This window comes from Pleurodeles waltl, chromosome 8, assembly GCF_031143425.1.
Source record: "Pleurodeles waltl isolate 20211129_DDA chromosome 8, aPleWal1.hap1.20221129, whole genome shotgun sequence".
Taxonomy (NCBI): domain Eukaryota; kingdom Metazoa; phylum Chordata; class Amphibia; order Caudata; family Salamandridae; genus Pleurodeles; species Pleurodeles waltl.
The window spans coordinates 1,158,937,405-1,158,957,034 of record NC_090447.1 but is presented as its reverse complement, the minus strand read 5'-3'; the positions used below and the strand labels follow the sequence as shown (position 1 = coordinate 1,158,957,034).

The 19,630-nt window shown below is 44.2% G+C and overlaps 1 protein-coding gene across 1 annotated transcript in view; it reads left to right on the top strand.

Annotated features, from left to right (window-relative positions):
• LRCH1 (leucine rich repeats and calponin homology domain containing 1) overlaps window positions 1-19,630 on the top strand; it is a 666,761-nt gene that overhangs the window by 295,744 nt on the left and 351,387 nt on the right. Inside the window, exon 3 of the mRNA XM_069205389.1 lies at window positions 6,885-7,011. Within this exon, the coding sequence (XP_069061490.1) occupies window positions 6,885-7,011 (127 nt within the window). The remainder of the gene's footprint in view (window positions 1-6,884; window positions 7,012-19,630) is intronic.

Here is a 19,630-nt window from a genome sequence, read left to right as displayed (position 1 = left end):
GGCCTTATGTGACATGAATACATTTATTGGAAGACTTAAATTGTAGTGGCCATAACATAATTTAGGCATATATATGTGAGTTCAATGTCATTTATTTGAGAACAGAGGCCGGGATACACTGTTAGAAGGTGGTCCAGAGATCTCACTACAACTTTTTCCCAGCAATGCTTTGAATGCTCCAGGCATTCTTTATACGTCCACATGCCTGCTTGACTGAGGAGATACATAACTTGACACATCACATTTGCTTTGCTTCTATGCCTCGAGAAGTATGGACCAGTGTTTCACGAGCCAATTGTCTGCGATGTTTGGAGGCAATCACACCAACTAGATGGCAGCTAGGCCACCAGTAAACGCCACCATTGTCAGATGAATCACACCCTGTGTGGCCCGCTGCCAAAATCAACAAAGTAGTAAACCTGAGTGAGCATACTCCACCAGAACTAAGGGGACTTTGTGCCTCTTTCCTGTCATATACATGAAAGAGACATATGCCAGACAGCTGTGCAGGATTTCATCATGTATTCTGTGGACCTCATGCTCCTTTTATCACAATACTCAGTGTCGTCAGGACTTTTTGCATAATATGTTTGCTAAAACCTAAGCTACACAATGCAGCTTTCTCCTTCTCTTTTCAAGGGCTGTCGAATGTACAAATGAAGTTGAGAATGGAAAAGAGCAGACACGACACGAGAGATGTGATGTTAAGTTTATCATAACTCTGTTATTGGTTGGCCATAGACTTTATCACTATCCGTGCCCTTCCACTAGCCCACTCAGCCTTTGGCCAAAACCAGCAAACCAATTACCTCCTTCTTTCGAAGAGGGAGCTGGGGCGGTTGCACATATCACTAAAGGAAATTAGTGTGCTACAATTGATGCACACACACACATGCACAATACAGCTTTTGAAACAAATCCTGGTTCCACTACTATTTGACAGTGTTACCCACAATTTTTTTTTTTTAGGAGTTGCCTGGAATTACTGGGCCCTCAAACTTTGGAGCCGATAATTTTAGATCGATAGACATGACATAAGACACTTCTATGGAGCTGCATTGACTGCTTGCAGCTGCTGTGCTTACACCCCCTCCGACCCAACACAGAGGGAGCAGAAAAAGCTCTGCCCTCACACCACCCTCACTCCTACCAACCCACCAGGGCAACGTAAAGGGCACCCCCAGCATCAACCACCTGCACCAAACATGTTTTAAATGTGTATGGATTTGGGTCTGTTATTTCCCATGGAAGGCAGGAAAATATGTTAAATTTGAACTGGTGTTCATGGGCCCGCATGTTAATCACCATTCCTGTGAAAATAACTCGTAATCCTTGATAACTCACAAAGAGATACCTGCTGGAATCATGATTTCAGGCCCCAATATCGCCCTATGGAGTTAACAGGGAACTCGTAATGAGGGCCTGCGGTACGTGTTATGAGGTCAGTGGTAAAACAATGCAGTAATACTTGATGAGAAATTACCTCTGGGCCCGTATTATACAAAGGCCCCTGGTGGGGGCAATGGACATGTGCGCCTGCTTTGTGCACCCCTGTGGCACTTTGGTATTACAGAAAGGGCCGCAGAAGCTTGTGCGGCCCTTTCTGTAATACAGATAGTGCTGGCACACATAGATGCCAGTGCTGTCACCAGAGGGTGATCCCTCATTTACATGAGGGTGTGACCCCAAGAAAATGAGGGAATCCCTTTGCCCTTGTGTCATATCATAAAGGCAGGCACAGAGGCAAAGACGGTGTCAGGCGGCACACTGTCAGTCCACTCCCTGATGGCAGCCATTTGGAGGAGGGAAAAAGAGTTCTGTGGACCCCCAGACATCCTCTTGCAGGCGGGTGCAGTCACTCACTGCAACCGCCTGCGGAGCGATCTCTATTCCCCCTCAAAAGTGCAGGCAGGTGGCTGCCAGCACAGTGAAACACGGAGCGGCCATTTTAAAGCTGCTCCAATTTTTGACATTGATGTACTGCCATCAGGGCAGCGCAAGTTTGACGCTGCCCTGGGGGCAGCTCATTCAGTGTAATAGGGCATACTTTCTCTGATGGCGTCCGGCGCACCTCTTTTAACCTCTTAGATGCTTTCCCCCCAGTGCTGAGCCCTTTTTTGGCTATTTGGGGTAGTTCGCGGTTAGGCCTTCATAACTTTTTGTCTACATTAGCTATCCTCGCCAAATTTGCGTCCTTTTTTTCGAAACATCCTAGGGATTCTAAAGGTACACATAGTTTCTGGGTTCCCCTGGAGGAGACTAAGAAATTAGCCAAAATACACCTAAGATTTCGTTTTTTTTTTTAAAATGGGAAAAAAGGGCTGCCGAAGAAGGCTTGTGGTTTTTTTCCCTGAAAATGGCACCAACAAAGGGTTTGCGGTGCGAAAATCACCATCTTCCTAGCTTTCAGGAACAGGCAGAGTTGAATCCAAAGACCACATTTTTCAACACTATCTTCGCATTTTACTGGGACATTTTTACTATTTTTGGTGCTTTCATCCTCCTTCCAGTTAGTGACACTAACACTGGATCCTGGGAAGCTAAGTATTTATGAAAAGTAGACAAAATTCTAAATTCAACAAGGGGTCATTTGTGTAGATCCTACAAGGTTTTCCTACAGAAAATAACAGCTGAAATAAAAATATTGAAATTGAGCTGAAAAAAACAGCCATTTTTCTCCACGTTTTACTCTGTAACTTTTTCCTGCGATGTCTGATTTTTTTTAAAGCAATATACCGTTACGTGTGCTGGACTCTTCTGGTTGCAGGGATATATAGGGCTTGTAGGTTCATCAAGATCCCTATGTACCCAGAGCCAATAAATGAGCTGCACCTTGCAATGGGTTTTCATTCTAGACTGGGTATACAGCAATTCATTTGCTGAAAAATAAAGAGTAAAAAATAGGTATCAAGAAAACCTTTGTATTTCCAAAATGGGCATAAGATAAGGTATTGAGAAGCAGTGGTTATTTGCCCTTCTCTGAATTCCGGGGTGCCCATACAAGCATGTGAATTACAGGCCATTTCTCAAATAGGAGTCTTTTTTACACACTGTCTTACATTTAGAAGGACAAAATGTAGAGAAAGACAAGGGGCAATAACTCTTGTTGTGCTATTCTGTGTTCCCCGAGTATCTCGATAAAAATTGTACCTCACTTGTGTGGGTAGGCCTAATGCTCGAGACGGGAAAGGCAACATGGACACATCACATTTTTACATTGAAATCTGACGTGTTTTTTGCAAAGTGCCTAGCTGTAGATTTTGGCCTCTAGCTCAGCCGGCACCTAGGGAAACGTACCAAACCTGTGCATTTTTTAAACCTAGACACCTAGGGGAATCCAGGATGGGCTGACTTGTGGGGCTCTGATCAGGTTCTGTTACCCAGTTTGCTTTGCAAACCTCAAAATGTGGGCAAAAAAACACTTTTTCCTCAGATTTCGGTGACCGAAAGTTCTGGAATCTGAGAGGAGCCACAAATTTCCTTTCACCCAGCGTTCCCCCAAGTCTCCCAATAAAAATGATACCTCACTTGTGGGGGTAGGCCTAGTGCCCGTGACAGGAAATTCCCCAAAACACAACGTGGACACATCACATTTTCACAAAGAAAACAGAGCTGTTTTTTGCAAAGTGCCTAGCTGTGGATTTTGACCTCTAGCTCAGCCGGCGCCTAGGGAAACCTAGCAAACCTGCACAGTTTTGAAAACTAGACACCTAGGGAAATCCAAGATGGGGTGACTTGTGGGGCTCTGATCAGGTTCTGTTACCCAGAATCCTTTGCAAACCTCAAAATGTGGCCCAAAAAATACTTTTTTCTCACATTTCGGTGACAGAAAGTTCTGGAATCTGAGAGGAGCCACAAATTTCCTTCCACCCAGCGTTCCCCCAAGTCTCCCAATAAAAATAGTACCTCACTTGTGTGGGTAGGCCTAGTGCCCGCGACAGGAATAGATCACACAACGATCAATGTTGGTACTTACATGAGGCAACTGTTGACCCTGGGGTGATCCATTCCTTACGCAGGCACTAGGTATAGGCACTCAAGTGGGGTAGTGTTTTTATCAGGACAGTGAGGAATCACTGGGTGGTAGACATTTTGTGGATCGCAGCATATTCCTGTAGTTTGTGTGACAGAAATGCAAGAAAAATAGAGTTTTTATTCAACATTTCAGCCTTGCAGGGTATTCTGGGTAAGAAAACTTTGGGGAATCGACACAAGTCACACCTTTGTGGACTCCCCCGGATGTCAAGTTTCCAGAAATGTTTGGGTTTAGTATGTTTCCCTATATGGCCGCTGAACCCAGGACCAAAAACACAGGTGCCTGCCTTACAAAACCAGTTTGTATTGTGATAGATAATTTTGATGTCTCCACAATACAATTTGGGCAGTGGAATTTGGGGCTGAACTAAATTGGGGAGCTCCCAAGAGAGCACCCTCTCTGTGCTTGCTGCTGCATTCACCTGCTCTCTGGGTTGGCTAACCCACTATTGCCCCGTTGCACAGACTGTGCTTGCGAAGGGACAACAGGACTGCCCTCATCACCTCCCTCACAATTTACTGGAAGGAGTTATCCAATGGGACTCCTCCAACTGAAAAATCACTCCCAGAGTCTGCGCTATTGTCCTATCCCTCAGATGCTGTCTCAGTATCTGCTGTCTCAGTCTCTGATCCTATGTCAGAGCTGTCCTCGATACCCCGAGTGACGGCGTCAGCAGCAGTCATCCATCAAGATGCCATCTCTGCTATTGGCTAAACTGTTGCACTAAAACACTAGCCTACATAGACAGTCACAAAATTGCTGGTGTGTGTGTGTGATACGTGCAACAGTAGAGGCCACCTTGCCTGCACTTCTTCCCTCAATCAGCACGTTCTTTCAAGACACTCAAAAAACACCTTGTCACATACCCTTCGTCACGGTCTTTAGCACCTCCTGCGCCCAGTCCAACAATCATTATTGGTTCTCCCACTCCCATGTCCTCCTCCTTGGATTCCCTCATAACTACCCAGCAAAAGTGCTCTTCATTTCTCCATAGTCACCCCCCACCCCGCACATACATTTCATTTTTATTATAGCGCAGGTAGTGGCTGACTTTACTAATGTACTCAGCTCTTTACATAAAATACAGATTTGCTCTTTGCAGTAGGCATATAAACCTTCTGCGCTTCTTTATGGCACTAATACTGCCACTAGACAAAAGTCTGATCCTTTTGTAGCAGAAACATAATCACAAGACTTACTTGACTTTTGTATTGCTGCCTAAAAGCTACAGTTGAAATGCGTCAGTTGAAGTATGTGCATTGCTTTGAAGACGCAAGCTGCAACTGCAAGACAACTGGTGGCAAACATATATATATATATATATATATATATATATATATATATAATATATATTACATATATATATATATATATATATATATATAGATCACTTTTATATGTGGGTCTGGTTTTCCTGGGGGCCGATGGCAGCCCCCAGGGAAACCACACATGCATTGACAAAAGTGATCTATATATATATATATATATATATATATATATATATATATATATCTCTACATGGATATATCTATAGATAGATCTATATATATATATATATATATATATATAGATCTATATAGATCTATCTATAGATATATCCATGTAGATAGATATATCTATCTACATGGATTGATATATATATATATAAATATATATATATATATATTTTTTTTTTTTTGTGGTAGTTGTAGGGTTTCCTTGGGGGCCAAAATTGCCCCCAGGGAAACCCTTCAACTACTAAAAATAAGTATTGCCCCCACAGGGCACGGGCGACCCCCCCCCCCTGTCAATTTCTTTAATATTTTTTTTTTAATTGCCCCTGGGTGTGGTGCGATCGCGCCCCCCCAGGGGGCACAAACCTTCAAATAAAAAAATATGGCCGGGGGGGGCGGCCTATTTTCCGAGGGGGGCTAACCCCCCCCCCCCCCCAAGTGAAATCCCAGGTGTCTAGTGGCGTTTCCTGGCCCTCTGTGATCGAGAGTCTCCCCTTTCATACGAGGCCTTCCCGAACGTGGGGAAGGCCATTCGGGGCTGTTTTCCCCATCGGAGCAGGAAGCGGCCGTATGGCCGCTTCCTGCTCCGATGGGGAAAACAACAATGTGACGTCAGATGTCACAAATGGGCGGGTGGGGGGCGAGGAGACACGGAAGAGCTTCCGTGTCTCCCAGGGATTAAAAAAAATAAAAAATCCTTGGGTGCGTGACCCGCACCAGGGAGGTAGTGTGGGCGTCGGCCACTGGCCGACGTCCGCACTCAACGGGTTAAGGTGCATCATGGCGCAAACAGAGAAAGTGCATCCTATGTGTAATAGGGTTCTGAGTTCTTCCATGATTGGTATTACCGCATCATTCCGAGTTACTCAAGTTGGCATGAGGGATACAGTAATGCAATGTTTTCCACTTTACAGTTTATGAAACTTAGAATGTTGCGGATTTTCCCTGCATAAATTTCATTATGTTTTTAACTGACAACAATTGTGTTTGGAACGTTGTCAATACGATATTACACCACAAGTTGTTGTCCTGATTTGCCCCAAAATTCCCATTAACTCCCGAAACAGGATTACCGCACCGATTGGAATGGTTTCCAAAGAGTAATGAATTAATTGATAAATGTACTTTTATTTCTTTGTAATTCTTATATAAATGCCAAATCTCTTCAGTTTCCACTCTTCGTGAGAAAATTTGTCCAACAGAAACACAAATCATTCCATGCTTTCCATTACACTATTCTTTGAGAAATGCATTATCTCACTTTTGTTTGATTTCGTTATGGGATATATAAAAACAAAATATGATTCCCTGCACACACTCATTTTTCTTACATTTGTTTTTTTCTTCTCTTACAGTCGAAATCAGCTTTCATCTTTGCCAGCGTGCCTGTGTGGTCTTCCTCTAAAAGTCTTAATTGCAAGTAACAATAAACTATGTTGCCTTCCAGAAGAGATAGACCAGTTACAGCAGTTGATGGAATTGGTATGTTTCTGCGGTATTCACTTTCCATTACTGTTTTATTTCATAGCCATTTACAGGATTCAAGGGTTTCCTGCCACTTTCTAACCACAGCCCATGGTGCACAGACAAGTTAAGCAGATTGGGAGCATAAAGAAGGCTTCAGACATCAAAGCTTTCTAGGCGAACAGCACAAACTGCCTTTGCTGTAACTAGGCCAAAAAACCTCTAAACGTCTCAGACAAAATCCGCTCTGTGATGCCTTTTTTCAGAGGGAAGTGGAACAGGACTTGCACGTAGAGATCGCATTGAATTAAAATGAGCAGCAAAGGGAAGATTGTTACTTAGATGAGAATATCGGTCGCACTTTATGCTTGAGAGGCCCTATTAGTTTTTGTTGCCTCTACTTCGCCGCATTTGTCATTTTTCTCCCATGCAGGCCCAGAAGACGAGCTGAGTGATGCTGGGGGCGGGCACCGAAGTAAAAGTTGCCCCCCATTGGTGAATGTGAAAGCTGAAAAAAGTGCCCGTGTTTGCAATAAGGGGCAGTTTTGAACTTGTTAGACACGCTGTATAAGTGCTGTGCAAGATACGGATTTGCGCCTGCTGCAGGCAATGTTCGTTTTAATATCAGGGAAAATAACAGTAAAACCTGGCCCATGAAACGGGCCTCAAAACCATCAAACAACCGGCCCACACTCACTGACCTGTCTGACCAGCCCATGGGGCACTGCCTGGTTGCCCTATAGGCCAGTCCGACCCTGGTTACAACAGCTAAAATGGCTGATCCGGACATTTCCCCTAGCACCTTCCAACTAACATCTTTAGATTTAAAAGAGCTCCATTGGTTACAGGTCAATAGAAGAATCCCCTTCAAAGCTTTACTGCTTACCCATCACACCCTTCATGGAGCAGGCAGGCCCTCACTGTCTGAAAAGCAGAATCCTCTTGTATTACCCTGGCGGAGCGCACCACTCAGGAAAGGCTCAACTGATTGTGGTCCCATGTTTTAAATTGACTTGGCGAGGGGGCTTGTCCTTTTAAGTGCATGTGGGTTTGATCTGGATCCATCTGCCAGAGACATGTCAGACGAGAATGTTTTATGTAAACAACTCCCTGAGTAGCTGTGTGCTGTATAAGTCCTGTCATTCATTCTTTCATTCATGCAATCCAAACGGATTGCTCATGAACCCTAAACAGGAGATGCCGGCCTCAAATTAATTGAGTGATTTGAAGTGTTCTCTGGAATATGTTGTTTCCATTCGATATGAGACTGCAGAAAGTGATGGGGTAATGGTAATAATAGTTCCTGCTATGCCACTATTGATGTAAGTTCCAAAGTCCGTTCCCAACTCCTTTTTTTTTTTCATTGTTTATACCCAATAGGTCATGAGCTGTTAATCAGTGTTTTCCTCTAGGTATTTCAACTACACATACCGTTATGCATAGTTTAATAAAAAGCGGGTTCGATCCTAATCTTTTTGTGCATGAAAAACTGGTATAAGACACTAGATATGAAATTAGGCTACAGGATTGGGAGTAGTCCTGATACCTTCATTGTACCTTTATCCTTCATGAGATTTCTCTGCTTTGGTATGCTAGGTTGTCACATTGTCAAAGCCATATAGCTTTACCAATCAGAACATTTGCTGGGTACTGTAGAGATAGAATAATGCAGTACAGTGGTACGCAAACTGATGTCAAAGACCACACCTTTTTAAACCTATTTAAGGTGCCTGGAGGGTGTACCTGATAATGCTGAACTTTTCATAACTGTGTTGCCAAAAATGTTAGAAGTCTGCCCAATCAGTAGGCTCAATGACAGTTGTATGTGAAGCCTGCAGAACTCTCCTGAGAAAGAGAGAACACAAACATCATCTTCCAAAAGTGTAAACATAACAATAAATGAACAGCTGACTTTGAAGCCGAGCTGTTGGCACTGGATCAGAAATGCAGACACACGATTGGATTGGTGCTAGGTCAGCTGGGGTCTTACAAGGAGGAATATCATGCTTAGACAAACTGATACATAGGGAGATGCAATTCAAACTATGTGACGTAGGAGACAAAATGGAGCACCTGGTGGCCTGGTTGACCAGGCAGGAACAAGAGGAGGGATGGGTAGGACAACTCCATAAGCCAAATGCATGAGCATAGAAAAAGACCAGATCATAGCCAAGCACTTTACAAGCTACCATAAGACACTGTATTTCACAGAGACTAGCACTACAGTGGAAAATGCAGAGTCGTTAATCCCACATTTAATCTAGACAAAGGGAATTTTCAGAGGCAGTAGGAAAAATGAGCAGTTGTAAAACAATGGGTCCAATGAGTTACCAGTTGAATATTTCAAAAGATTAGGCTTGCAGTTGTGCCTCCTGTCTTCTCCTCATGTATAAAGAGGCAGTGCAGAAGGGAGAATTGTCTCCCAACCTCAGACATGCAGTCATCATTCGGATCCACAGGAAGGGAAAACCTAAGCCAGATTGTGCCTCCTATAGGACCATCTCCTTGTTAAACATGGAGGTCAAAGTCCTCGCACAGAGACTAATCAAGGTCACAGCTCAGCTGGTCCACCATGGCCAGATGGATTTCATCCTGGGTGTTTCTACCCACCTCGATCTCAGAAGACTGAACACTTGGCTAGACAGGGTAAGAGGGATTAGAGACCCACTAGCATTGACCATGTTAGATGCTGAGAAAGCTTTTGACCCGCTTGACCCGGTCTACCTCTTCCATGTCCTTAAACAATTTGGTTTAGGTTCAACATTCTTTAGTTGCGTTGCCCTACTGTATAAAATCCCACAGCGACAGAGAAAGTCAACAAGGCTCTCGCCAGACCAATCGGGCTGGTGAGGGACACTTGGCAACGGTGCCACCTATCCCCGTTGCTCTGTGCATAGAGCCTCTGGCGTGCTGAATCCGAATGAGAGCCGATGTGCTGGACTTCCCCGAGACAGCAGGAAAATTTGAGAAAATGTCTTTATTTGACAACATCTTACTAAAGCGGTCGGACCCGGGACTTTGATCCCATTGGCACTCTCCATCTTCCAGAACTTTGAGAAATTCTTGGCATTCCAGATAAACTGCCATTGGTCAATCCTATACCAGATAGGTGCCTGAGCCGAGTTGGAGAACATCCCCCACACCCTGAGGGAATCACAGACAGGCTTTAAATACTTGGCCATAGAGACTAGAAAGGACCAGATGGACTGTATGAAAAGGAACTTGGAGGGAGCTCTCAGGGAATTCTAAAAAGACACAGAGATGGAGAAAGTTGCCAATATCACTGATGGAACTAGTCTCAATATTTAAGATGATCACATTGCCCAAGTTCCTTTACGCTCTGTAGAAGACTCCTTAGACAATCTCAGACACCTTCTTCCACCAAATAGATTGAACACTCCAGATCATAGACTGGGAAGCTCACAGACCAGCCCAAAGATCTCTGCAAAAATCAATTTATAATGGGGACCTCGCACACATCGATATTCAAGCTTACTACTGAATAACACAACTTAAGTTGTAAAATACTGGTGCTTCACCCCAAGGGACGACCCAATGACTAGTAGGGAAAGGTAAGACATGGAACCAAAGATATATGTTCATGCATATATGGTGGCCCAAACACTAGAAGAGGGCTATTAACACCTACTATAAGTGCACTGAGCGCCTGGGACACAACAGTGAGATATGTGGGGAGGAAGGGTAAGGCTGTCGGAACCCACTCCACTTTAGGTAGGATGACAATTAAAGGAAGTAGCAAAACTGAAAGGACTCAGACAGTCGGATCTCCTTATTGGGAGATATGAGACAGGATGACAACATTAAACTGACTGAATCCCTACAAACCGAACACAGACTTGCTCCCACACCGTCGTACAAATACCTAGAATTGAGGCATGGTGTAGATGCGGAATGGATAAACTAGTCAGATCTACCTGACAGCAGTCCACTGGAAAGAAGGGTTCTTCTAGATACACTCTTCAACAGGGAGTCTCCCTCATGTCCTGCACCATGAATAAAAGGAAAGATGATCTCCAGAAACTGAGAGAAAAAAATGCGACAGACCATGGATGATGTTGCCCGAGAGGCAGCCCTAATGAACCTGCATGAAGTTGCATTAAAGGCGAAACTTAGACTGAAGCAATTTAAGATACTTCACAGAGTTTATTAGCACAGAAGCAAACTGCATAAAATGGGAAGGGCCCAATCAGCCCAATGTCTGATATGCAGGGGGGCAGTTGGGACCTTTTTCTATTCAATTGGGGTAGTTAGTGATAAAATAACATACTGTACTAAGATACCCGCGAAGATCACGGAAGCAGTCTGGGCCCTGGTACACACCGAACCACAGTTCATGATACTCTGAATCCCATGCGATGTAGACCTCTCCAGCTGCCAGTTGTGGTTCTGCCTACTGGGATTTATAGTAGAAAAGTGAGATATCATAAATGTTAGTAATAAAGAGGCTTCCACACAGTGCTTCATTTGAACTAGTGTTTGCCGGTGGGGTCTCTGGCCCTTATTTATGAGGACTGACACTTATTTTTCTGCATGAGAGGGTTACTGAGTGCAAGAGAGGGAAAAACACACAAAGGGAGAAGACAGAAGAAGAGAAAAATTGAAAACTCGTCACAGATGGAGAAAGCAGGAGCATGCAAGAGTGAGATAAATGGGCAGCGAGTGCCTGTTAGTGGGTTAGAAAGACATGATTTGGCATTTGATAGGATCAGGGCTAAATGTTTTTGTATTTTCCCATCAAACTGGCAGTAGCTGGAATAATCTGTAAAAAGAGAAAAACTTTAAATTAAATTTCTACAGGAAAAGTTAAGTGCCTTAAAATTTATGAAGCTGGATAAGGCCCCTTGCCCAGACATGGTTCCAGTGAACATCTGTTGCTTGACGTTGATTTTTGGAAGTATCTTAACACATCAGTAGAGTATGGTTATTTCTTCGATGAGATCCCACTTTCGTAGTTTAAGGCAGTCATTGTTTAAATCAACCAAAAAGGAACTGGGTGCATCCTGGTAATGACAAGCCAGTTTCCCTGTTAGTTAAGTTGCTCAGGGTATCTGGAAAAGTGTTAGGTAATTGATCACAAAATTATCTGAAAAATAAAAACAAGAGGACCCACTTTCTCTAGTACTGTGTCTCTCTAACGTCCTCTGTGTAAAGCAAACCTAGGGTTTTTAGACCCTCACCCACTAGGGTTACTAGCGGCATGCTTCATCAGAGAGTCCTCAGCCAGACGCCCCAGATATCTGGACAGACTTAACCTTGAGCATCAAGGAAGCTCCTCAATATTCAGAGAGTTCTTAAAATTAAAATTGTCTAAGGTGTCCTGATATGAATTTATTAGAAGAATACCGTCAAAACATTAGTAACGGTCGAAGAGATTCTATGATAAAGTTAATAATTCTAGCGTCCCTAGATCAATAGTGCCTCTGGACACTTATGATTGCACTTAAACAGAGACTGAAGCACAAAGATTTAGATGAGTCAGAGCCTTGTTTCTGTGCATTTATCATCTTTGGGCGATTGAATAAGAAGCTACCAGATGCTTGTTTTTGGAAGCATGTGGGTATGAAGTGTGGCTTTGATGGAAATGTATGTTGTGCACAGAGTTTGATGGGTTTTTCCGGTTGTCAGGTAGTCGTCTTGTAGCTCTGCCTGTGCTTTGAGTGCTATGAAGTATGGAATCAGTAAAGTAGGGCAAATGTAAAGATACCATTGTACTTTGCAATGGAAGAACATAGCAGGAACTAAATATCTGATTGATACTTTTAGCCTCAGATTCCTAACTTTGTGAATATCCCCCAAGCGTCACATTGGATCTAGAAACTTGGAAGCACTACCCATGCATGCCGGTAGATAGTGTTGTGATGCTCTGCATCAATGTCATTCTACTCTCGAAGTGATGAATGGGGCCACATGTAAACACCATCCATGCATGCTGACATGAGGGCCTTTCTTTCTGCTCCACCAAACAGAGATCCAGAGCTTCTCCTTGGTCTTTTGACTTTCTTTTTCACAAATTATCCATTGTACACAGTAAGCCAGAAGTATTTTCTGTTCAGTGCTCTCTTTTGGTCTCAAGTGCCCCTCCTGTGTTGACGAAAGTGATGTAGGGGTTGTAGCACACCTTTGCAGTTCGGGGTACCGGTCTGGCTCTACATTGATGACTGGCTGCTGAAGGCAGGCTTGAACCACCTCCAGATTACGGCAAACCTATTATCATTGTCAAGGTTCACTATCAACGTGACAAAGGTATTAACTGGAAATAGATGTAGGCCCTCACCTTCATCAGAGCTGTTCTGGATAGGATACCTTTCCCCGGTTTGGAGAGTCCAGGACATTCAGGCTACGATACCCATAATTCAACATCTGTCTTGGATCTTTGTATGGACAACTCAGAGGCTCGTGGGGTTATTGGCCTCCTGCATCCAGCTGGCCAAACACAGCGGTAGGCACAGTGTCCTCAATTTGTTGAAGATGAGAGCGATTTGCTTGTTGTTTAAGGAATTCCTGCCCACCATCAGAGGTAGTCAGGAGCAGGTGTTCACAGATATTACCACTATCATGTGGTACTACAACAATCAGTGCAAAGTGGAGTCCTGGGCCCTGTGTCAGGAGGTTCATGGCCTCTGTAAGTGGCTGGACCACCACTGTATTTCTTTGGCTGGAGGCGGACAAACGCAGCAACAGGTGCTTTGCTGATCAAGAATGGTAGTTTCACCTGGAGATGACACAAGGTGTCTTCTGGCAGTGAGGAGAACCCTAGTTTCATCTTTTTGCCATGGCCGAAAATATGCTAAATCAGCACTTTTGTATGATGAAGTTCCCATAGTAGCTCTCTCTCCAAGACACATTCCCTATAGAGTGGAGCATGGGATTCCTACATGCTTTCCCACCGCTGCCTCTCCTCCAAGTTCTAAAGATGCTGAGGAAGCACAGGTCAAAATTATCCTAGTGTCACCATATTGGACCAGTAAAGTGTACTACTCGGGGCTCTTAGGCAAAAGCATCTGTTCTCCACTGAAGCTGCCTCTTCAGGAGAATCTTCATTCACAGCAGCATGGAAGGGTGTTGCTCCCGGCCCTGAACAATCTTCATCTCCATGCTTGGAGATTAAGTGGCAGCAGTTAATATTTACAACCATCTACTGGAAGTCGTTGATATAATTTTGGCAGTGAGGCGTCCCTCCATAAAGTCAGTGTATATCAGTTGTTGGGACAAATTTGTGGATTGATGTGGCACCTGAACATTTTACCCATTACAAGCACAGTTGTCTGAAATGTTGTTGTTTGTTCTCTCCCTCACCCAGCCATGACTGTTTTTTGGCAATGTTCAGACTACTTGTCAGCCCTTCCTGCTTTCTTCTGGATTGCTGGATCAGCTTTTTTTTTTTTTTTTTAATTACCTGGTGCTATGAGATTTTTGAAAGGTTTGCAGCATTGGTTCCTATTAAAACCCTTTGTGATGCCTCAGTGGGACTTGAAATTAGTCCTCGCGTTTTTTGTTGTGCAACCCTTTTGAGCACTGCACAGTTGTCCTTTGAGACTTCTGGCATTGAAGACAATCTTTCTTATTTCCACAACATGGCTATTTCTGTGAGCGAGCCTCAGGCTCTTTCTCTGAACCCATCCTACCCAAAGATAAGTTGATGTTGAGAATCCGAGCTTCCTTTCTACAGAAAGTGGTCATTCTTTTTCATGTCAGGCAGGGTATCATCCTTTCGGCATTCTTTGCTCCACCTTCTCCTCCTTCTTAGGAGGAAGAGAGACTCCATTGTTTGGACCCTCACAGGACATTAAGCTTCTATATTGATAGTACCAAGGAATATCAAGTGAATGATCAGCTCTTTGTATGGTTTTCTGAAGCAAAGAATGCTGAGGCAGTGCAAAAACAGACCATATCTTGATGGATTGTCTTTGCAAAGATCTGCTATGTACTAGCGAACAACCAGACGCCAGAAACATTGTGGTATTGTTCAACCAAGGCCAAAGCTGCTACCACAGTGTTAGCACACGTAGTGCCTGTCCTGGACATTTGTCAGGCAGCTGCATGTTCATGTAGCATAAGTTGAAGAATCTGCAGTTAGAAGTATCCATCAGAAGAACAAGTGCTAATGAGCTCTGCGTCTGAGGTGGCAGTCTAGAAAGCGATTGATGTCAGCACGCATGGGAAGGCTTATATGTGGCTCTACTCATCACTTCCAGAGTAGAAGAAAGTTGGTGCAGAGCAACACACCACCTACTTGTATGCAGGAGTACTGCATTCAGTGTTTACAGATCGAGCATGACGCTTGGGTAATTTTCAAGGCAAAAAATACCACAGCACTCATAGCACAAGTTTGGTTACATAGTAATCGAGCTTAGATGTAAAGATCCAAATACGTGGGAGTTGCATATTGTATGCATATTGGATAGGTGGTATTTGTCTTGAATGAGTAGGTTTCTTGGGTAGTAAGGAACACAATACCATTTCAGCACCTGCATAACAACTTTGTGAATCTCATACTTTGCAAACACTGTAGCTTGATGTAGGATGTGCATTCTTTGAACTACTACTACCCTATTTTGTTGTGCCTGGGTAATAGTCACAAGGTGAAGAATGTGCAATTGGATAGAGTATCCACCATAAAGATCACTACCAATAGTAAGTAACTTGTTAATTCGGTTGCCACAGAGGACAATAAACTCTAAAATACAAGCCGAGCAATTTATAGAACCCAACATTTGCTCACGCAAATTAAGATACTTTCAGTTTGTAAACTCTCTGAGAAGTTGAAACCGTCCCTTTTAAACAAATTCACAGAACAAGCATTACACATGGCAGCCACATCTTCGAATAAAGAGAGTGGAAAGAAAACATTTACATATTTAGGAGATAATCAAAGAAAATCTGGTGTACACTGCAAAAAAGGACGTCCGTTTCTAAGAGAATACATGAAGCACAAAGAAAAGCCTCTTACATGCATTTAAATGTTTTCCAAATGTAGAGTAAGTTTTACATACATTGAAATAGCATCTTACATGCACTGATCTTTGAAATTTGACAGCTGTTTCCTGCTAAAGCTCCCCGTTTTGAAGTGTTTACAAATATGCGCTGAATATTACAGTAGAAACCCCAACACGAGTTCCATCCCACAGTCCTCAATATCCTTTTGATACTTATTTATTTATTCGTTTATTTATATGGAGGTAACCGATGGCAACATACATCACCAACTAACTCTTCCTCTCCAAACCAGCTACCAACATCTCTTCCTGTATTTATTCACCTCTAAATGTAGCTTATTTGAATCAAGCATGTTTACAAACATGTTTAGAGATAACCCCCTTTCCATCACTGCACCCCAAATGTATTATGAGCTCACTTTAATAGCCAAAGCTTTTTGTCTTTGTTTCAGTCTTCTTTTCTTGTACTTTTTAAAAACCTTTTAGGGGATTTGAAGAGTTATATTTTATAGCCTTTTAGCCCACAGCTGAGGGCTGTACGAGTTTTAAAGGCTCTGAACCCAATCTTTAGTCGGGGGCCTATAATGAGGAATAGGGCTAATAACAACCTGTATAACCTGAGGCAGAAGCGCTGTAAGGCTATTGGAACATTCCATCAATTGCGGACAGAATGTTCTAAATGAGAGGAAGAAACTGATCGAAAACATTGGAATGTTGCAGTAGAATTATTGGAATGTTGGAGCAGAATTATTAGCCATTATTAGCCCTGAGCCACATCGTTGTCTTCAATAGTGCTTCCGAACTTCTAATGTCCTAATTTCTAATATGATGATCTTTATATTATAAACAAACTTATCATTTTTTTTCTCCTTGACTAATTCACATGCTTTACTTTTATGTCTTTTGATTTCAAATGTTAAACACACATTACTCATTCCGTGATATGGCCGGTTGCCACTGGTTAACAGTTCGTCAGCCACAAAGTAAGCACTGCTTTCCCTAAGGACAAAGGAATAATGCTCACAGCTCCTATGATCCACTGCAACATCGAACCTGCTTGCAGGTTGTTATCGCTCAATCAATTTCCTACTAACTTTCGGTATTTGGATGCTTTACAGGGCTAGACTGGAAACCAAAAACAGCACTTGCAAGAAAGTTCAAAATAGCCTTATTCCCTTCCGCCACTCTCCATATTTCCATTTATTCATTCTCTGCATCTTCTTTTTTCTCCCTCTAAAATCACTCTCAATCCTGTCTCTTTAATCCCCCTCCTTATGCCTTCTGCTGGTAGCCCCTGACCTCTGGGTCGTGTGAGCTACTCCCCCCTCTGCTGCTGACTCAGCCGCTTGGCTCTGCCTGTCAGTGTGGCTGTTCACAGCCCTCGTAGCTGCCAGTTCAATCCTGCTGCCGGGTGACCTTGCCTAGCTCACCAGATATTATTGGGTAATCTTAATTTTAACCACTTTGATCACCTTAACTTTGGGTATATTTTGGCTTTTTTTCTGAATTTGGGTGGATTGTTTGGTAGCTTTTGGCTGTTTGCTGTTGTTTAAGTAGATTTTCCATTTCTTCCCGATTGGCTGTAGCCCGGCTCCTGCCATTTTTCACCCAGATTCCTGCTCCTGCAGATTTCATGCTCCACAAGCTCCTGCCTCCCTGCCAGCCTCTCCCGCCTCCCAGAACTACTAATGGAGGCAACTGCGTAGCTGCACCACTGATGCACCAAAGGAAAGCCTGTTTGCGCCCGTCCACACCCACGCCAGGAGCCCTGACCCTTTGCACTCCCACAGATACTTTACCGCAGACCTTTGTGCCCACAACACGACAACAACTGCTAACTCGCATCACCACACAGGTGGACCGTTCACCTGCATCCGCGGCCGGTTCACCGCCAACCTAGTTCCAACCAACACCACAGCAACCAATACCATTCCAGCCCTGGATGCCGACCCCCTCTTTCCCCTGGGACAACTCAGGTGCCTCCTGATCAATGCCAGATCTCTCTGCAAACACACCATCGAAGTCTGGGACACCATTTCCACCCTCGTCTCCAACGCTTTTTTCATCATGGAGACCTGGCTCACCCCCATATTAGCCCCAGATATTGCCACAACAACACCCAGCGGCTACAAGATGAAACACTGCGAACACACCAACAGACATGGAAATGGCTTTGCCATTGTACACAAGGAATCTATCACCTGCACCATCACGGATGACGAGACCATACCGCTCATGGAACACATGAACTTCCAGCTCCGCACCAACGACAAAACCACTATCAAAGGCACCCTAGCATACAGACCACTAGGACCACAAACCGGCCTCAACAACGCCATTGCTGAATTTATCAAACCCACTCGCCGTTGAATCCAAACACTACGTCTTCCTGGACTACCTTAACTTCCACCTAGATGCCTCCAATGACACCAGCTCCACTGACCTCATAGAAAGATTGGACAACATCAGCCTCAAGCAGTTGGTCACTGACCCCACATGCAAAGCAGGACACTCGCTGGACCCCATCTTTACTCCTAGCAACAGAATCGGATACAGCCACACCTTGAAACTCACCTGGTCGAACCACTCCATTGTACACTTCACTCTTGCCAAACCTTTCCGCACCGCCCCCTACTGCTTTGGACCAGGGTCACTCAGCAACAATGGACCGACACCCTCAGCACCACACAGCCCAGCATCACCACTAACCTGGACCAGACATTAGAGAACTTCAACGCCTGGATCACCAACGCCACCAACCGAGTCGCCCCCACCAACCCATCCAAAAAGCACAGACCCACTAAACAAGCCAGCTGGTATACCCCGGATCTCAGCACATCGAAGCGCAGGTGCAACAACTGGAAAGAATATGGCACACCAGCAGAAACCAGATCAACCAAGCCATCTAGAAATCAGTCCTCAACAACTATTACCACCACCAGCTCAAAACTGAGAAAAAGGAGGCCCTGACCCACAGAATCGAGACCACTGCCAGTCAAACCAAGGAACTCTCCACCATTGTCCGAGTTCACCTGCACATCAGCCACTGAAAAAAGTGATCCCCTTGTCACATAGACTCTGCGATATCCTCACTGACCACTTCCACAACAAGATAGCAACCATCTACAGAAACTTTGATTCCCAACCCTCTGACCTCTTCAGCAACCCTTCACCACCACTGCCGACCACCCAGCCACTACATGGGAACAACTCAGCACACTGGACACAACCACTCTTATGAACCCCATCAACTCGGGAGCAGCCACCGAACCATATCCCCACCAAGTCTTCAATCTAGGAAGAGACAGGATCAGACACCAGCTCACCACCATCCTCTGCCTCAACACCCCCATAACCACAGCCACCTTTAGAGAGCTCCAGAGCTACCATCACATCTCCCTGCTCCAAATTCCCACCAAAGCCCTGGAGAAGGCCATCAACATCCAACTCACTTTGAGAGAAACAACCTATTGGACCCTTCCCAATCGGGCTTCAGAACTAACCACAGCACCGACACAGCCTTGATCACTGTAACAGACGACATCCACACCCTACTCAACAGAGGAGAATCAGCTGCCTTTATCCTCCTGGACCTCTCCGCAGCCTTCGACATCATCTCCCGCCACACAGTCATTGATCGATTAGCAAGATAGGAATCAGACGATGCACTCAGATGGATG